General features: G+C 49.5%; 1 protein-coding gene across 3 annotated transcripts in view; it reads right to left on the reverse strand.

The window, feature by feature from the left end:
• Window positions 1-717: 717 nt before the first annotated feature.
• CCDC124 (coiled-coil domain containing 124) overlaps window positions 718-15655 on the reverse strand; it is a 74354-nt gene continuing 59416 nt past the window's right edge. For all 3 annotated transcript variants that reach the window (XM_075314861.1, XM_075314871.1, XM_075314880.1), the window contains exons 3-5: window positions 3955-4123; window positions 3754-3874; window positions 718-2066 (exon numbers count right to left, since the gene is read on the reverse strand). In XM_075314861.1, coding sequence (XP_075170976.1) covers window positions 1865-2066; window positions 3754-3874; window positions 3955-4123 — 492 coding nt within the window. In that variant the 3' untranslated portion in view covers window positions 718-1864. The remainder of the gene's footprint in view (window positions 2067-3753; window positions 3875-3954; window positions 4124-15655) is intronic.

Raw genomic sequence — 15655 nt, forward strand, 5'->3', positions numbered from 1 at the left:
CTGGGCAGCTTTCTTATCCCGGTTGATGAAAAGCATCCTTACAGCATAGTGCTGTCACCACCATGTTTGATGCTTGGGGATGGTGTTTTCAGTGTGATAAGCAGAGTTAGTTTTCTGTAACACATAGCCTTTTGCATTTAGCCCTAAATGTTCTACCTTGGTCTATTCTGACCACAGCACCGTCTCTTCCACATGCTAGCTGTGCCCCCCTACATGGCTTATGCTTATGGCTTGCCAATATTCCATAAAGGCCAGATTTATGGCGTATATGACTAATAGTTGTTCTAGGGACAGATTCTCCCACAAGACCTGTGGATCTCTGCAGCTCCTCCAGAGTAACCATGGTCTATTGGCTGCTTCTCTAATTAACACTCCCTTTTCTTGGGATACAGTTGAGGTAGATGGCCATGTCTTGATAAGTTTGCAGTTCTGCCATCCTACTTCCATTATTGGATGATGGATTGAACAGTGCTCCAAGCTTTGGCTATATATTTTTTATCCCTGATCTGTCTGGTGTGTTGCTTTATTTTCATGATGCTTTTTGATCTCTAATTTTTGCAAACAAAAATCTTCACAGAGCAGCTGTAGTTAAACTGAAAATTAAATACATACATGTGGACTCAATTTACTAATTCGGTGACTTCTGAAGGCAATTGGCCCCTTAGAATTTTATTTAAGGGTATCAAACTATGGGGGGGTGAATACAAATGCACATCATAATTTCCAGATTTATATTTTTGAAAAATGTTGAAAGCAATGTACAAGAAAGCAATGTATCATTTCATTTACACTTGACATATACTTGCTACATAATTTTGGTATATCACCTAAGATCCCATTAAAATAAGTTTATGTTGGTAGGTGTAACGTGAAAAAATGTGGAAAAGTTTATGGGGTATGAATAAGTTTTCAAGGCACTGTATATAGTTCAATATTACTTAGATGACCTACCACTGAAAAACCTAAGATGGTGTAAATGACAGAGGTTCAGTAGGTTTTGTGGGCATTAATTGAGCTTTTTTGTTTTGCCTTGAATACTTTGGTTCAAGTGCAAACGAGTGTGTCACATTTTCCTGGGCACTCTCTATTTAAGGCCCCTTTAACACGTCAGTATTTTGCATCAGTGTTTCTTCAGTATTTGGATGCCAAAAGCAGGAGTGGAACTTACAGAGAAGAACTATAATTGAAAGACTGACCTCTGTTCTGTGTTTTGGAGACACTCCTGGTTTTGGCAAATACTGATGAAAGAGGCCTAACTGGGTTCAGCAATGATGTGCTGTCTCAACCGGTGAACATTTCAGTATATCACTGACCGCAGTGATGAGCTCAATAAAATCAGCATGACAGACCCATTGAATTGGCAAGAGTTATTTTATACCATGATCAGCGGTTTGGAAAATATAGGGGTCTGGAAAAACCTCTTTAAGAAAATACAAAAAAACCAAAGCGCGAAATCCAGTATGGAATGGTAGGGATAGTGCGTCTCTGCTGTTAAGTAAATATTCTGACCCGCAAACTTATTGAAAAACAATATACTGTATGACCGTTAAATAAAGCAAGTCGTCACAATTTTTATTTTTTTTTATGGAGAATCCTGGAGTCTTTAACTTACACAAAAAAAGAAATACATATTTCATCTAGTCCAAATAAGTTTCCCACCTTTGCGGTTTTTAATCATCAGCCTGACATTGGCACATGCTGAATTTTGGATTGTTAGATCCTTACTTTCAAATCAAACACCAACCTCCTGACAAAGGCCTGGAAAGAAAATACACTCTAGATGTCCTACATGTACTCTTGGCTTTCTGGAAAGAGGGCCTGGCTGTTGTCGCATCTCTGAGATAAAAATCCAAATTAGAATTGGTTAGTTAGAATTGTAGACAGCATGCCTCTGGTTCATGGGATTTTCAGGAGATTTCATCCATTCCTTTTTCAAAAGTTGCTTTAACTGAGAAAGCCTCATGTTTGGATTTTCTTGTTTCAGGCGTGGCAGGTTTAGTTCTTCATATGCTGTAAAGGCGGCTTTCATTCGGCGTTCGGGATGGCGGTCAAGCTCCTTGCTGACACTGTGGGTGTAAAAAGAGAGGATGTCACTGAATATATGTTTTCTGTGGAAAATGAAAAAACATTTTCCAATGAAAGATAATAAGTGAGGTTAGCTGAAAATAAAAATTTGCCATATTTTCCGGCATTTAAGACGACCCCCAACTTTTATAGTTAAAATATAGTTTGGGATATATCATACATACTCGAGTGTAAGGGGTACTTCTCACATAGCGAGAGCGCTGCTGAGTCACGGTTTTTGTGATGCACCAGTGACCTCATTAGTGATCTCGCTGTGTGCGACACTGAGCAGCGATCTGGCCCCTGCTGTGAAATCGCTGCTCGTTACACACAGTACTGGTTCATTTTTTGGATGTTGCTCTCCCGCTGTGAAGCACACATCGCTGTTTGACAGCGAGAGAGCAACAATCTGAATGTGCAGGGAGCAGGGAGACGGCTTCTGGCAGCCTGCGGTAAGCTGTAACCAAGGTAAATATCGGGTAACCAAGCGAACCTCTTTGCTTGGTTACCCGATATTTACCTTGGTTACTAGCATCCGCCGCTCTCAGGCTGCCAGTGCCGGCTCCCTGCACATGTAGCCGGAGTACACATCGGGTAAATAAGCAAAGCGGTTTGCTTATTAACTCGATGTGTACTCTGGCTACGAGTGCAGGGAACCAGCGCTAAGCGATGTGTGCTGGTAACCAAGGTAAATATCGGGTAACCAAGCGCTTGGTTACCCGATATTTACCTTAGTTACCAAGCGCAGCATCGCTTCCATGCGTCGCTGGGGGCTGGTCACTGGTGAGATCTGCCTGATTGACAGCTCACCAGTGACCATGTAGCGACGCACCAGCGATCCTGACCAGGTCAGCTCGCTGGTGGGATCGCTGGATCGTCGCTAAAGTGTGACAGTACCCTAAGCCGACCTGAGTAATATCCCCATTGTTTAGTGATGTCCCCTGCTGTAATGTCCCCATTGTTTAGTAATGTCCCCTGCTGTAATGTCTCCTGCAGTAATGTCCCCATTGTTTAGTAATGTCCTCCTGCTAGTTCCCTTCTGTCCCCTATCATGCCGTTGTTTACAAACAATAAAAGATATTCTCACCTCTCCTCCGTGTCCACGGTGCCTCCAGCTATTTCTTGCAGTCCGCAGGCACACAGACCCCTCCGTGATAGCATGAACGGAGCGGCCACTGCAGGATGTCATCATGGCTTTACTCCAGTTGAATGCTTTACAGTGCTACAAAGCATTCAACTGCAGTAAGGCCATGACGACATCCTGCAGCGACGGCTCAGTGCACTGGACGCTATAACTGATGGGTCTGTGTGCCTGCGAACTGCAAGAAGCAGCTGGAGGCTCCGTGGGAACAGAGGATAGGTGAGAATCTCTTTTATTGTGTGTAAACGACGGCACCGTGCACCGCCGTATAAGACGACACTCTACTTTTGAGAAGATTTTCAGGCGTTAAAAAGTTGTCTTATACGCTGTAAAATATGGTAGTCTGATGCATGCAAGCGAATGCAGTTGCTATTGAAAAACAATCAGAAATAAAACTGTTCCAAAGTAATAGAATTAGATAGATGTAAGAGAACGTCATGTTATGGCATAAATGTGCTTTTATTCCAGGTTCTCAAGCCCATATTCCAACAAGAAAATAGAAATTCACTGCTTAAAATCTGAAAATGAACATTATTTTTACTACCAACCTGAGGGCAGCAATAGCTTCATCAACAGAACGTGCTTCTACCTCTCCTTCCTCTAGCACACGACGGTTCAGGTTTTCTTCCAGCGGCATCTCGAGATGTGTTTTGGGGGTTTCAACAGCAGCTAATAGGAGGACAACTTATAGTTAAATGCATATTTACACGATTAAGTAATACATATGATGCACTACCTGTCCTGCTTACCTTTCGGAATATCTTCCTTCTGTAGAGTTTCTTCAATCTGCGCTCGTGTCACTTTTGTGGGTATAGGTTTTGCTTGTTTGCTCTTCAACTTGGCATCCTCTTCCTCTAGCATGCGTTGGCTTTCCTTCTTTCTCTCTAAAAGATCCGTGCGACGTTTTTCCTTTTCTTCCTAATAAAATGGATGACATTTGGCATGAAGCAAAGTTTCAAGAACTACAGGTGGTTAGAGCTGCATCACGAGGTATTTGGCTTACATTACAAGACAAATTTGTAAGTTAGCATTTAATTGCATACATAATAAAAAGAACACTGGGGCCCCGATTCATTAAGACTGTTTGTATGTCTAGACAATGAAGTAACATGCATCAAATGTCACACCCTTCCTAATGAATTTGGAGTACTGAATATGGACTCCACCAAAAAAATGAGATCTCTTGCCAATGCAATCGGTGCCTGGGGTGGCGCATGCACAAATCAATACACTTGGAAATACAAAGTCATGACTTATGGCGCATATTCCACAACAGGCACAGACGGCGCTTGTGAGAGATCTCCACAGGAAAAGCAACTCACTAAAACGAGAGACCCCTATCAGCCTGACACAGGGGAGGGAGAGTAGGAGAGCTGCAAGTGCAATTTTCTACCTCCAAGGCTCATTTGTATCTATATATATAATTGCCTTATTCTGTCTGTCTGTCTGTCTGTCTTGCTCCAAAATTGTGTCCTTACGGTGACACAAAGCTGATTGGCCGCTGGGCTCGCCATGGCCCCGCCCCCGCACGGATTGGCCCTCGCCCAGGCTGCGCCCCCACACGGATTGGCCGGCCGCTCGCCCAGGCTCCGCCCCCCCACAGATTGGCCTCTCTCCCCGGCACCCTGCAGGCATTGGCAACTCGGCCACGCCCCGCCCCCCTCACGCAATGCACGCTAGCTCTGGCCCCGCCCCCCCCCCACATTCCCCGAACTGACACGGTCACGGAGCTACGACTACCAGGTGAGTACTGTACCCCTGGGAGCCCACATCAGCGTAAGCCGCCAAACCAGCCGACACATACCCTCGCATTGCTGGGGCTGGCCGGCGTATGCTGGTGTGGGCTCCCGTGCGAGCGGGGGACGAGATGCGCTGGTAACCATGGTAGCATAGTTACCAGCGCATCAAGGTCCTGCAGCGGCGAAAAATACACACACACACACACACACATCACATCGCATCCACATACTCACAACATCCTGGGATATCGCTTGCTTCTCGGCGGCGATATTGTGCTGTGAGCTTCCAGGACCTGCCGGAGGATCATATGGCCAGAAGCAAGTGGTATCTCCGGATGTTGTGAGTATGAGCGCGTATGTGCAATATCGTCAATGTGTGTGTGTGAGTGTATGCGATCGGGGGTGTGTGAGTGTATGCGATCGGGGGTGTGTGAGTGTATGCGATCGGGGGTGTGTGAGTGTATGCGATCGGGGGTGTGTGAGTGTATGCGATCGGGGGTGTGTGAGTGTATGCGATCGGGGGTGTGTGAGTGTATGCGATCGGGGGTGTGTGAGTGTATGCGATCGGGGGTGTGTGAGTGTATGCGATCGGGGGTGTGTGTGGGTGTGTGTGAGTGTATGCGATCGGATCTGTGAGTGTCGGCAGAGGAGCACGGCGTGCTGGAAGAGGCTGGGAGGAGAGAGGCTGATCCTGGGGAAGGCTGGGATGGGGAGGCTGAGAGAAGAGAGGCTGAGGCTGGGGTAGGCTGGGAGGAGAGAGGCTGATGCTGGGGACCGAAAAGGCATCAGCTGGGGACAGAAGAGGCTGATGCTGGGATGAGAGAGGCTGATGCTGGGATGAGAGAGGCTGATGCTGGGGACAGAGAGGCTGATGCTGGGGACAGAGAGGCTGATGCTGGGGACAGAGAGGCTGATGCTGGGGACAGAGAGGCTGATGCTGGGGACAGAGAGGCTGATGCTGGGGACAGAGAGGCTGATGCTGGGGACAGAGAGGCTGATGCTGGGGACAGAGAGGCTGATGCTGGGGACAGAGAGGCTGATGCTGGTGACAGAGAGGCTGATGCTGGTGACAGAGAGGCTGATGCTGGTGACAGAGAGGCTGATGCTGGTGACAGAGAGGCTGATGCTGGTGACAGAGAGGCTGATGCTGGTGACAGAGAGGCTGATGCTGGGGACAGAGAGGCTGATGCTGGTGACAGAGAGGCTGATGCTGGTGACAGAGAGGCTGATGCTGGGAGGAGAGAGGCTGATGCTGGGAGGAGAGAGGCTGATGCTGGGAGGAGAGAGGCTGATGCTGGGAGGAGAGAGGCTGATGCTGCGGGCAGAGAGGCTGATGCTGCGGGCAGAGAGGCTGATGCTGCGGGCAGAGAGGCTGATGCTGCGGGCAGAGAGGCTGATGCTGCGGGCAGAGAGGCTGATGCTGCGGGCAGAGAGGCTGATGCTGCGGGCAGAGAGGCTGATGCTGCGGGCAGAGAGGCTGATGCTGCGGGCAGAGAGGCTGATGCTGCGGGCAGAGAGGCTGATGCTGCGGGCAGAGAGGCTGATGCTGCGGGCAGAGAGGCTGATGCTGCGGGCAGAGAGGCTGATGCTGCGGGCAGAGAGGCTGATGCTGCGGGTAGAGAGGCTGATGCTGGTGCAGCATGGGGGATGGAGCACGATGGGGGGTGCGCAGCATGGGGGATGGAGCACGTTTGGGAGTGCGCAGCATGGCGCATGGAGCACGTTTGGGAGTGCGCAGCATGGCGGATGGAGCACGTTTGGGAGTGCGCAGCATGGCGGATGGAGCACGTTTGGGAGTGCGCAGCATGGCGGATGGAGCACGTTTGAGAGTGCGCAGCATGGCGGATGGAGCACGTTTGGGAGTGCGCAGCATGGCGGATGGAGCACGTTTGGGAGTGCGCAGCATGGCGGATGGAGCACGTTTGGGAGTGCGCAGCATGGCGGATGGAGCACGTTTGGGAGTGCGCAGCATGGCGGATGGAGCACGTTTGGGAGTGCGCAGCATGGCGGATGGAGCACGTTTGGGAGTGCGCAGCATGGGGGATGCAGCACGATGGGGAGTGCGGAGTATGGCGGATGGAGCACGTTTGGGAGTGCGCAGCATGGCGGATGGACCACGTTTGGGAGTGCGCAGCATGGCGGATGGATCACGATGGGAGGTGCGCAGCATAGGGGATGGAGCACGATGGGGAGTGCGCTGCATGGGGGATGGAGCACGATGGGGAGTGTGGAGTATGGCGGATGGAGCACGATGGGGAGTGCGCAGCATGGCGGATGGAGCACGTTTGGGAGTGCGCAGCATGGCGGATGGAGCACGTTTGGGAGTGCGCAGCATGGGAGATGGAGCATGATGGGGAGTGCGCTGCATGGGGGATGGAGCACGATGGGGAGTGCGCTGCATGGGGGATGGAGCACGATGGGAAGTGCACACCTCCCCCCAACACACACACACGCACGCGCGCACTGCACAACACACCACACTGGGAACCACAAACAACTGCCCTACACAGACACCCACACACACAGACAACGCTGCACACACAAATATACGCACATACCGCACAACACACACATTGCACAAAACATACCTCCCCCCAAAACACACCACACACACAAACCGCGCAACACACACACACACACACAACGCTACAGACACACAGCGCTCCACAAACAACGCAACACACATACAACACCGCTCTCACCCCCCGCCACACCCAGACAACACCCAGAACATGTACAGCGCCCCACACAAACACTTGGTAACTACACACAACAACATCTATATATCTATATCTATCTATCTATCTATCTATATATATATATATAAACAAAAATCATACATGAACTACTCAATACGTAAATTCTAGAATACCCGATGCGTAGAATCGGGCCACCTTCTAGTATAATATAAATGCTGGATTTCTGAGAAACTGCAAAACGAATTTATGCAATGAAGATGAATTTAATCTGTAGGTGAGCCTGTGAAGGAAATATATAATTGTAGGGGAAACATATGAACAGCAGTATAGTTACATTCAGTTGTCAAAGGGACAAAATGCATTTGTAGGATTGTTAATTGTGCATCCCTAGAAATGGCGCAAAAGATCCAGACAAAATGAATCATGTACCGTTAAGTGGGCTAAATCAAGCATGGCATGTGTTAGGCTAGGTTCATACTTCCGTTAAATTGTATCAGTCACAATTCGCTGCTCTGGTAAACAACGGAATCCGTTTAGCGGATTCCGTTGTTCCCATAGACTTGTATGAGCGGCGGATTGTGACTGATGATGCTGCGTTGCACCCTCTGCCCGACTGATCAGTCGTGGAACGACTGACCGCGGGGCGGAAGGAACGCAGCCTGTAACGCTTTTTGAGCAGCGAAATCCATAGGATTTTGCTGAGCATGCTTTCTCTGGCTCCCTGCACACGTAACCAGGATACACATCAGGTTACTAAGCAATGCGCTTTGGTTAGTTACCCGATATTTACACTGGTTACGTGTGCAGGGAGCCAATGCTAAGCGGTGCACGCTGGTAACCAGTGTAAATATCGGGTAACCAAGCAAAAAGTGCTTTGCTTTTAGTTACCTGATATTTACCCTGGATACGTGTGCAGGGAGCCCGACACTTCCCCGCTCGGCTCCGCCCCCTCCCACACTCCGCATGTACGCACACACATACACACACTCACCTGTCCCCAGCGCTGCAGTCCCCGCGGCACTGACGTCCTCAGCGCCACGGCCCCGCTCGGCTCCACCCACCTCGAACTCCGCTCCCCGCACACAACGGAGTCCGACAATTCATTCTATTCTTTGTCATCCATTGTACAACGCATCAGTCACATGCGTCAAGCAACGCATGTGACTGATGCAAAACAACGGAAATGTGAACCTAGCCTTAGATGTTATGTCTGTGGTGGCTCAGGTCATATTGCAGGAAATTGTCATTGCAAAAGTAATTGTGAGGAATTATTATAAAATCACATCAGTAGCAACCGTTATCTCCTATCTCCGTAAGGTAAAAAAAAAAAAATCTGTGTTCACTCAATATAGATTTTACCTGTGACTGGAGAATGAAAACTCAGTCCTGGCAGATAAAGAAGCCGATTTCTCTGATAAGATGGATTACAAACTTTCTTACTTTTATGTTTTCTATCAATTTATATAGAAATTAAAATGACGATTACTCTTTAAATAAAAGCGCCTGTAGATGCTCAAAATTTCAATTTTGCCTTAGTCATTGTTATAAATATGACTTATTTTTTTTCAAGACTGTCAGGTCTAAGAATGTACTTGACGGAATTAGCAAATTTTACATCTCTCTACCCTCGCCCCCCCATTTTTTACTTGGCTGCCAATAGTTATCATCAGAAAAAGCCTAACAGCTTATTCCAGACAGTTCATTCAAGTCATAAATCATTGACCACCACTGAGATGCATTAATTAATAAGCACAATACATGGGATCTATATAAAATAAAAGAGGGATGAGCATCTGTCATCTAGTCTTTCTTCATGAAGAAAAAAAGTTTACATAATCATAAGATGTGGAAAATATTGAAATGAAATATCACATATTAAAATGACAGTGGAGACTGATACATTATATAAGGAAATGAGTCATTTAAATGGAGGCCGGTTATTAAACATACTGAGTAAAATGCAGAGAAGAAAAAGAAGTGCAGGCAAAGCAGTTATACCAAGACCAGATGTTTATTCTCAGGGTATCAGAGGCCAAGGACGACTCAAGGAGGAGATACAGCTGGAAGCAAGTTGTGAGGCTAAGATACGCAAAGAAAAGCAAAAATACATACAACAGCAAACATGGCAGCATGAACAATCTTCTATATGGTAAATCATTCCCATCATTTTCTGTATGTGTGGGTTTCTCTACTTCTTAGGCGGCTTTCACACAACGTTTTTTTAACATGCGTCCTGAACGTTTTTTTTTAACACAAAAACGGATCCAGTGCAAATGCGTTTTCATTTCAATGCATTTGCAATGGACTCGCGTCATCATGCGTTCACATGCGTTTGCGTGCGTTATAGTAAGGATCCAGCGACTTGCAGTTTTTTTTAACATTTTTCAAAAACGCTACTTGTAGCGTTTTTGAGCTGCGTCCAAATACTGCAAATCTCTGGATCCTGACTATACTGCACACAAACGCATGTGAACGCTGGCATGCTGATAGACAGGATCCTGCTTGCTCTACTGAGCATGCCCAGAAACCAGCCTCGCGTGATCAGTCTCTCTCTCCCCCGCCTGAGAGCAAATCAAGCAAAGCGCTTATCTTAGTTACCTGATGTTTACGTTGGTTACGTGTGCAGGGAGCCCGGCTCCTAGCAGCTGCGGATGCTCGGGTATCCAGCAAGTTACCCGATGTTTACCTTGGTTACGAGCCTCCGCAGCTGTCAGATGCCGGCTCCCAGTCTATCACGTTCAGTTCCCCTCACTCCCGATCACATGACTCCAATGCCCGCCCATAAACTTAAAGTGACAGGATCCTGCAAAATAACATGCGTTTGCATGCGTTTTTTTTGCTGTAAAAGCAGGATCCGCTTTTACAGCAAAAAAAACGTTCATGACGCATGTTAAAAAAAGTAGTGTGAAAGCCGCCTTAGTAGACCTAGGAATAGCTTACCTACTTCAATTTCATAATCATAGCTTCAAGTAGTAGGATAGACAAGTATATAGCCTGGAAATAAGCAACATAATTACACCCACCCAGGTCAGAAGCATTTATGGAAAATGGCAGCCTATAGTGGGAAAGAAGGGAATTTTGTTTACTTACCGTAAATTCCTTTTCTTCTAGCTCCAATTGGGAGACCCAGACAATTGGGTGTATAGGCTATGCCTCCGGAGGCCGCACAAAGTATTACACTAAAAGTGTAACGCCCCTCCCCTTCTGCCTATACACCCCCCGTGCTCCCACGGGCTCCTCAGTTTTGGTGCAAAAGCAGGAAGGAGGAAAAAAATTATAAACTGGTTTAAAGTAACTTCAATCCGAAGGAATATCGGAGAACTGAAACCATTCAACATGAACAACATGTGTACACAAAAAAAACAAAAAAAAACAGGGGCGGGTGCTGGGTCTCCCAATTGGAGCTAGAAGAAAAGGAATTTACGGTAAGTAAACAAAATTCCCTTCTTCTTTGTCGCTCCATTGGGAGACCCAGACAATTGGGACGTCCAAAAGCAGTCCCTGGGTGGGTAAAATAATACCTCGTAATAGAGCCGTCAAACGGCCCCTTCCTACAGGCGGGCAACTGCCGCCTGAAGGACTCGTCTACCTAGGCTGGCATCCGCCGAAGCATAGGTATGCACCTGATAGTGTTTCGTGAAAGTGTGCAGGCTCGACCAGGTAGCCGCCTGACACACCTGCTGAGCCGTAGCCTGGTGCCTCAAAGCCCAGGACGCGCCCACGGCTCTGGTAGAATGGGCCTTCAGCCCTGAGGGAACCGGAAGCCCAGCAGAACGGTAAGCTTCGAGAATTGGCTCCTTGATCCACCGAGCCAGGGTTGATTCGGAAGCCTGTGACCCTTTACGCTGGCCAGCGACAAGGACAAAGAGTGCATCCGAGCGGCGCAGGGGTGCCGTACGAGAAATGTAGAGTCTGAGTGCTCTCACCAGATCTAACAAGTACAAATCCTTTTCACATTGGTGAACTGGATGAGGACAAAAAGAAGGTAAGGAGATATCCTGATTGAGATGAAAGGGGGATACCACCTTAGGGAGAAATTCCGGAACCGGACGCAGAACCACCTTGTCCTGGTGAAACACCAGGAAAGGGGCTTTGCACGACAACGCTGCTAGCTCAGACACTCTCCGAAGAGAGGTGACTGCTACTAGGAAAACCACCTTCTGTGAAAGGCGTGAGAGAGAGATATCCCTCATTGGCTCGAATGGTGGTTTCTGAAGAACCATCAGCACCCTGTTCAGATCCCAGGGTTCTAACGGCCGCTTGTAAGGAGGAACGATGTGACAAACCCCCTGCAGGAACGTGCGTACCTGTGGAAGTCTAGCTAGGCGCTTCTGGAAAAAGACAGAGAGCGCTGAGACTTGTCCCTTAAGGGAGCCGAGCGACAAACCCTTTTCCAGTCCAGATTCTTGGCGGACGTTGGTTACCTAGCTTGTCTCATAGTGGCAATGACCTCTTGAGATAATCCTGAAGACGCTAGGATCCAGGACTCAATGGCCACACAGTCAGGTTGAGGGCCGCAGAATTCAGATGGAAAAACGGCCCTTGAGACAGCAAGTCTGGTCGGTCTGGTAGTGCCCACGGTTGGCCGACCGTGAGATGCCACAGATCCGGGTACCACGATCTCCTCGGCCAGTCTGGAGCGACGAGGATGACGCGGCGGCAGTCGGCCCTGATCTTGCGTAACATCCTGGGCAACAGTGCCAGCGGAGGAAACACATAAGGGAGCTGAAACTGCGACCAATCCTGAACTAAGGTGTCTGCCGCCATAGCTCTGGGATCTTGAGACCGTGCCATGAACGTCGGTACCTTGTTGTTGTGCCGGGACGCCATGAGGTCGACGTCCGGCACCCCCCAGCGGCAACAGATCTCCTGAAACATGTCCGGGTGAAGGGACCATTCCCCTGCGTCCATGCCCTGGCGACTGAGATAATCTGCTTCCCAGTTTTCCACGCCTGGGATGTGAACTGCAGAGATGGTGGAGGCCGTGGCTTCCACCCACATCAAAATCCACCGGACTTCCTGGAAGGCTTGCCGACTGCGTGTGCCGCCTTGGTGGTTGATGTATGCCACCGCTGTGGAATTGTCCGACTGAATTCGGATCTGTTTGCCTTCCAGCCACTGCTGGAACGCTTTCAGGGCAAGATACACTGCCCGTATTTCCAGAACATTGATCTGAAGTGAGGACTCTTGCTGGGTCCACGTACCCTGAGCCCTGTGGTGGAGAAAAACCGCTCCCCACCCTGACAGATTCGCGTCCGTCGTGACCACCTCCCAGGATGGGGGTAGGAAGGATTTCTCCTTCGATAATGAAGGGGGAAGAAGCCACCACCGAAGGGAAGCTTTGGTCGCCTGAGAGAGGGAGACGTTCCTGTCGAGGGACGTCGGCTTCCTGTCCCATTTGCGTAGGATGTCCCATTGAAGAGGGCGCAGGTGAAACTGCGCGAAAGGGACTGCCTTCATTGCTGCCACCATCTTCCCCAGGAAGTGCATGAGGCGCCTCAAGGGGTGTGCGTGACCTTGAAGGAGAGATTGCACCCCTTTCTGTAGTGAACGCTGCTTGATCAGCGGAAGCTTCACTATCGCTGAGAGGGTATGAAACTCCATGCCAAGATATGTCAGCGATTGGGTCGGTGTCAGATTTGACTTTGGAAAATTGATGATCCACCCGAAACTCTGGAGAGAGTGTCCAGAGTAGCGTCGAGGCTGTGTTGGCATGCCTCTTGAGAGGGTGCCTTGATCAGCAGATCGTCCAAGTAAGGGATCACCGAGTGACCCTGAGCGTGGAGAACCGCTACTACAGTAGCCATAACCTTGGTGAAAACCCGTGGGGCTGTTGCCAGGCCGAACGGCAGTGCCATGAACTGCAGGTGTTCGCTTCCTATGGCGAAGCGCAAGAAGCGCTGGTGCTCTGGAGCAATCGGTACGTGGAGATAAGCATCTCTGATATCGATTGATGCCAGGAAATCTCCTTGGGACATTGAGGCGATGACGGAGCGGAGGGATTCCATCCGGAACCGCCTGGTCTTTACGTGTTTGTTGAGCAGTTTCAGGTCCAGGACAGGACGGAAAGACCCGTCCTTCTTTGGGACCACAAACAGGTTGGAGTAAAAACCGTGACCCTGTTGCTGAAGAGGAACAGGGACCACCACTCCTTCTGCCTTCAGAGTGCCCAGCGCCTGCAGAAGAGCATCGGCTCGCTCGGGAGGCGGGGATGACCTGAAGAATCGAGTCGGGGGACGAGAGGTGAACTCTATCTTGTAACCGTGAGACAGAATGTCTCTCACCCAACGGTCTTTTACCCATGGCAGCCAGGTGTCGCAAAAGCGGGAAAGCCTGCCACCGACAGAGGATGCGGATTGAGGAGACCGAAAGTCATGAGGAAGCCGCTTTGGTAGCGGCACCCCCGGTGGTCTTTTTAGGACGTGACTTAGACCGCCATGAATCAGAGTTCCTTTGAACTTTCTGAGGCCTTTTGGACGAGGAGAATTGGGACCTGCCCGCGCCCCGAAAGGACCGAAACCTCGACTGCCCCCTCCTCTGTTGGGGTATGTTCGGTTTGGGCTGGGGTAAGGATGTATCCTTCCCCTTGGATTGTTTGATGATTTCATCCAAACGCTCGCCAAACAATCGGTCGCCAGAAATTGGCAAACTGGTTAAGCGCTTTTTGGAAGCAGAATCTGCCTTCCATTCCCGTAGCCACAAGGCCCTGCGGAGTACCACCGAATTGGCGGATGCAACCGCCGTACGGCTCGCAGAGTCCAGGACAGCATTAATAGCGTAAGCCGCAAATGCCGACGTCTGAGTGGTTATGGACGCCACCTGCGGCGCGGACGTGCGCGTGGCTGCGTCAATTTTCGCTTGACCTGCTGTGATAGCTTGTAGCGCCCATACGGCTGCGAATGCTGGGGCAAAAGAAGCGCCGATAGCTTCATAGATGGATTTCAACCAGAGCTCCATCTGCCTGTCAGTGGCATCTTTGAGTGAAGCCCCATCTTCCACTGCAAGTATGGATCTAGCCGCCAGTCTGGAGATTGGAGGGTCCACTTTGGGACACCGAGTCCAACCTTTAACCACGTCAGGGGGAAAGGGATAACGTGAATCCTTAAGGCGCTTAGAAAAACGCTTATCTGGACAATCATGGTGATTCTGGACTGCCTCTCTGAATCAGAGTGGTCCAGAAACATACTCGGTGTACGCTTGGGAAACCTGAAACGGAATTTCTCCTGCTGAGAAGCTGACTCCTCCACCGGAGGAGCTGAGGGAGAAATATCCAACATTTGATTGATGGACGCAATAAGATTGTTCACTATGGCGTCACCATCAGGAGTATCAAGGTTGAGAGCGGCCTCAGGATCAGAATCCTGATCAGCTGTCTCCGCATCATCCACCAGAGATTCCTCCCGCAGAGACCCTGAACAATATGAAGATGTCGAGGGAATTGCCAAGCGAGCTCGCTTAGTCGGTCTGGGGCTGGGGTCTGTGTCAGAGCCCTCAGCCAGGTATCTATGAGAATCCCCGGGGGGACATTGTTGGTCCAACTGAGGGGGGCCAGGGAACAATGATTCAACAGTGTCCCTGTGCTGAGATACCGGTCTGGACTGCAAGGCTTCTAGTATCTTAGCCATAGTCTCAGAGAGTTTATCCGTAAAGACTGCAAACTCCGTCCCTGTCACCTGGATAGTGTTAGCAGGTGGTTCCCCCTGGGCCCCCCCTAGCAGAGGCTCCGGCTGAGTAAGTGCAGCAGGGGCCGAGCAGTGCACACAGTGAGGGTCAGTGGAACCTGCCAATAGCGGCGTCGTACATGCGGCGCAGGCAGCATAGTAAGCCTGTGTTTTGGCACCCCTGCCTTTTGTGGGCGCCATGCTATTGTCTTCCCTGAGCACACAATAGGGTATATAGCCAGAAATCAACTGTGCACCATACAGTGTAAATAAACATATAATTTATAATTACACTTCTGCACAATGGGGCTAGCACCACAGGTGCTGCTTACCACCCGCTTAAAGCGGTAG

This window comes from Anomaloglossus baeobatrachus, chromosome 1, assembly GCF_048569485.1.
Source record: "Anomaloglossus baeobatrachus isolate aAnoBae1 chromosome 1, aAnoBae1.hap1, whole genome shotgun sequence".
Taxonomy (NCBI): Eukaryota; Metazoa; Chordata; class Amphibia; order Anura; family Aromobatidae; genus Anomaloglossus; species Anomaloglossus baeobatrachus.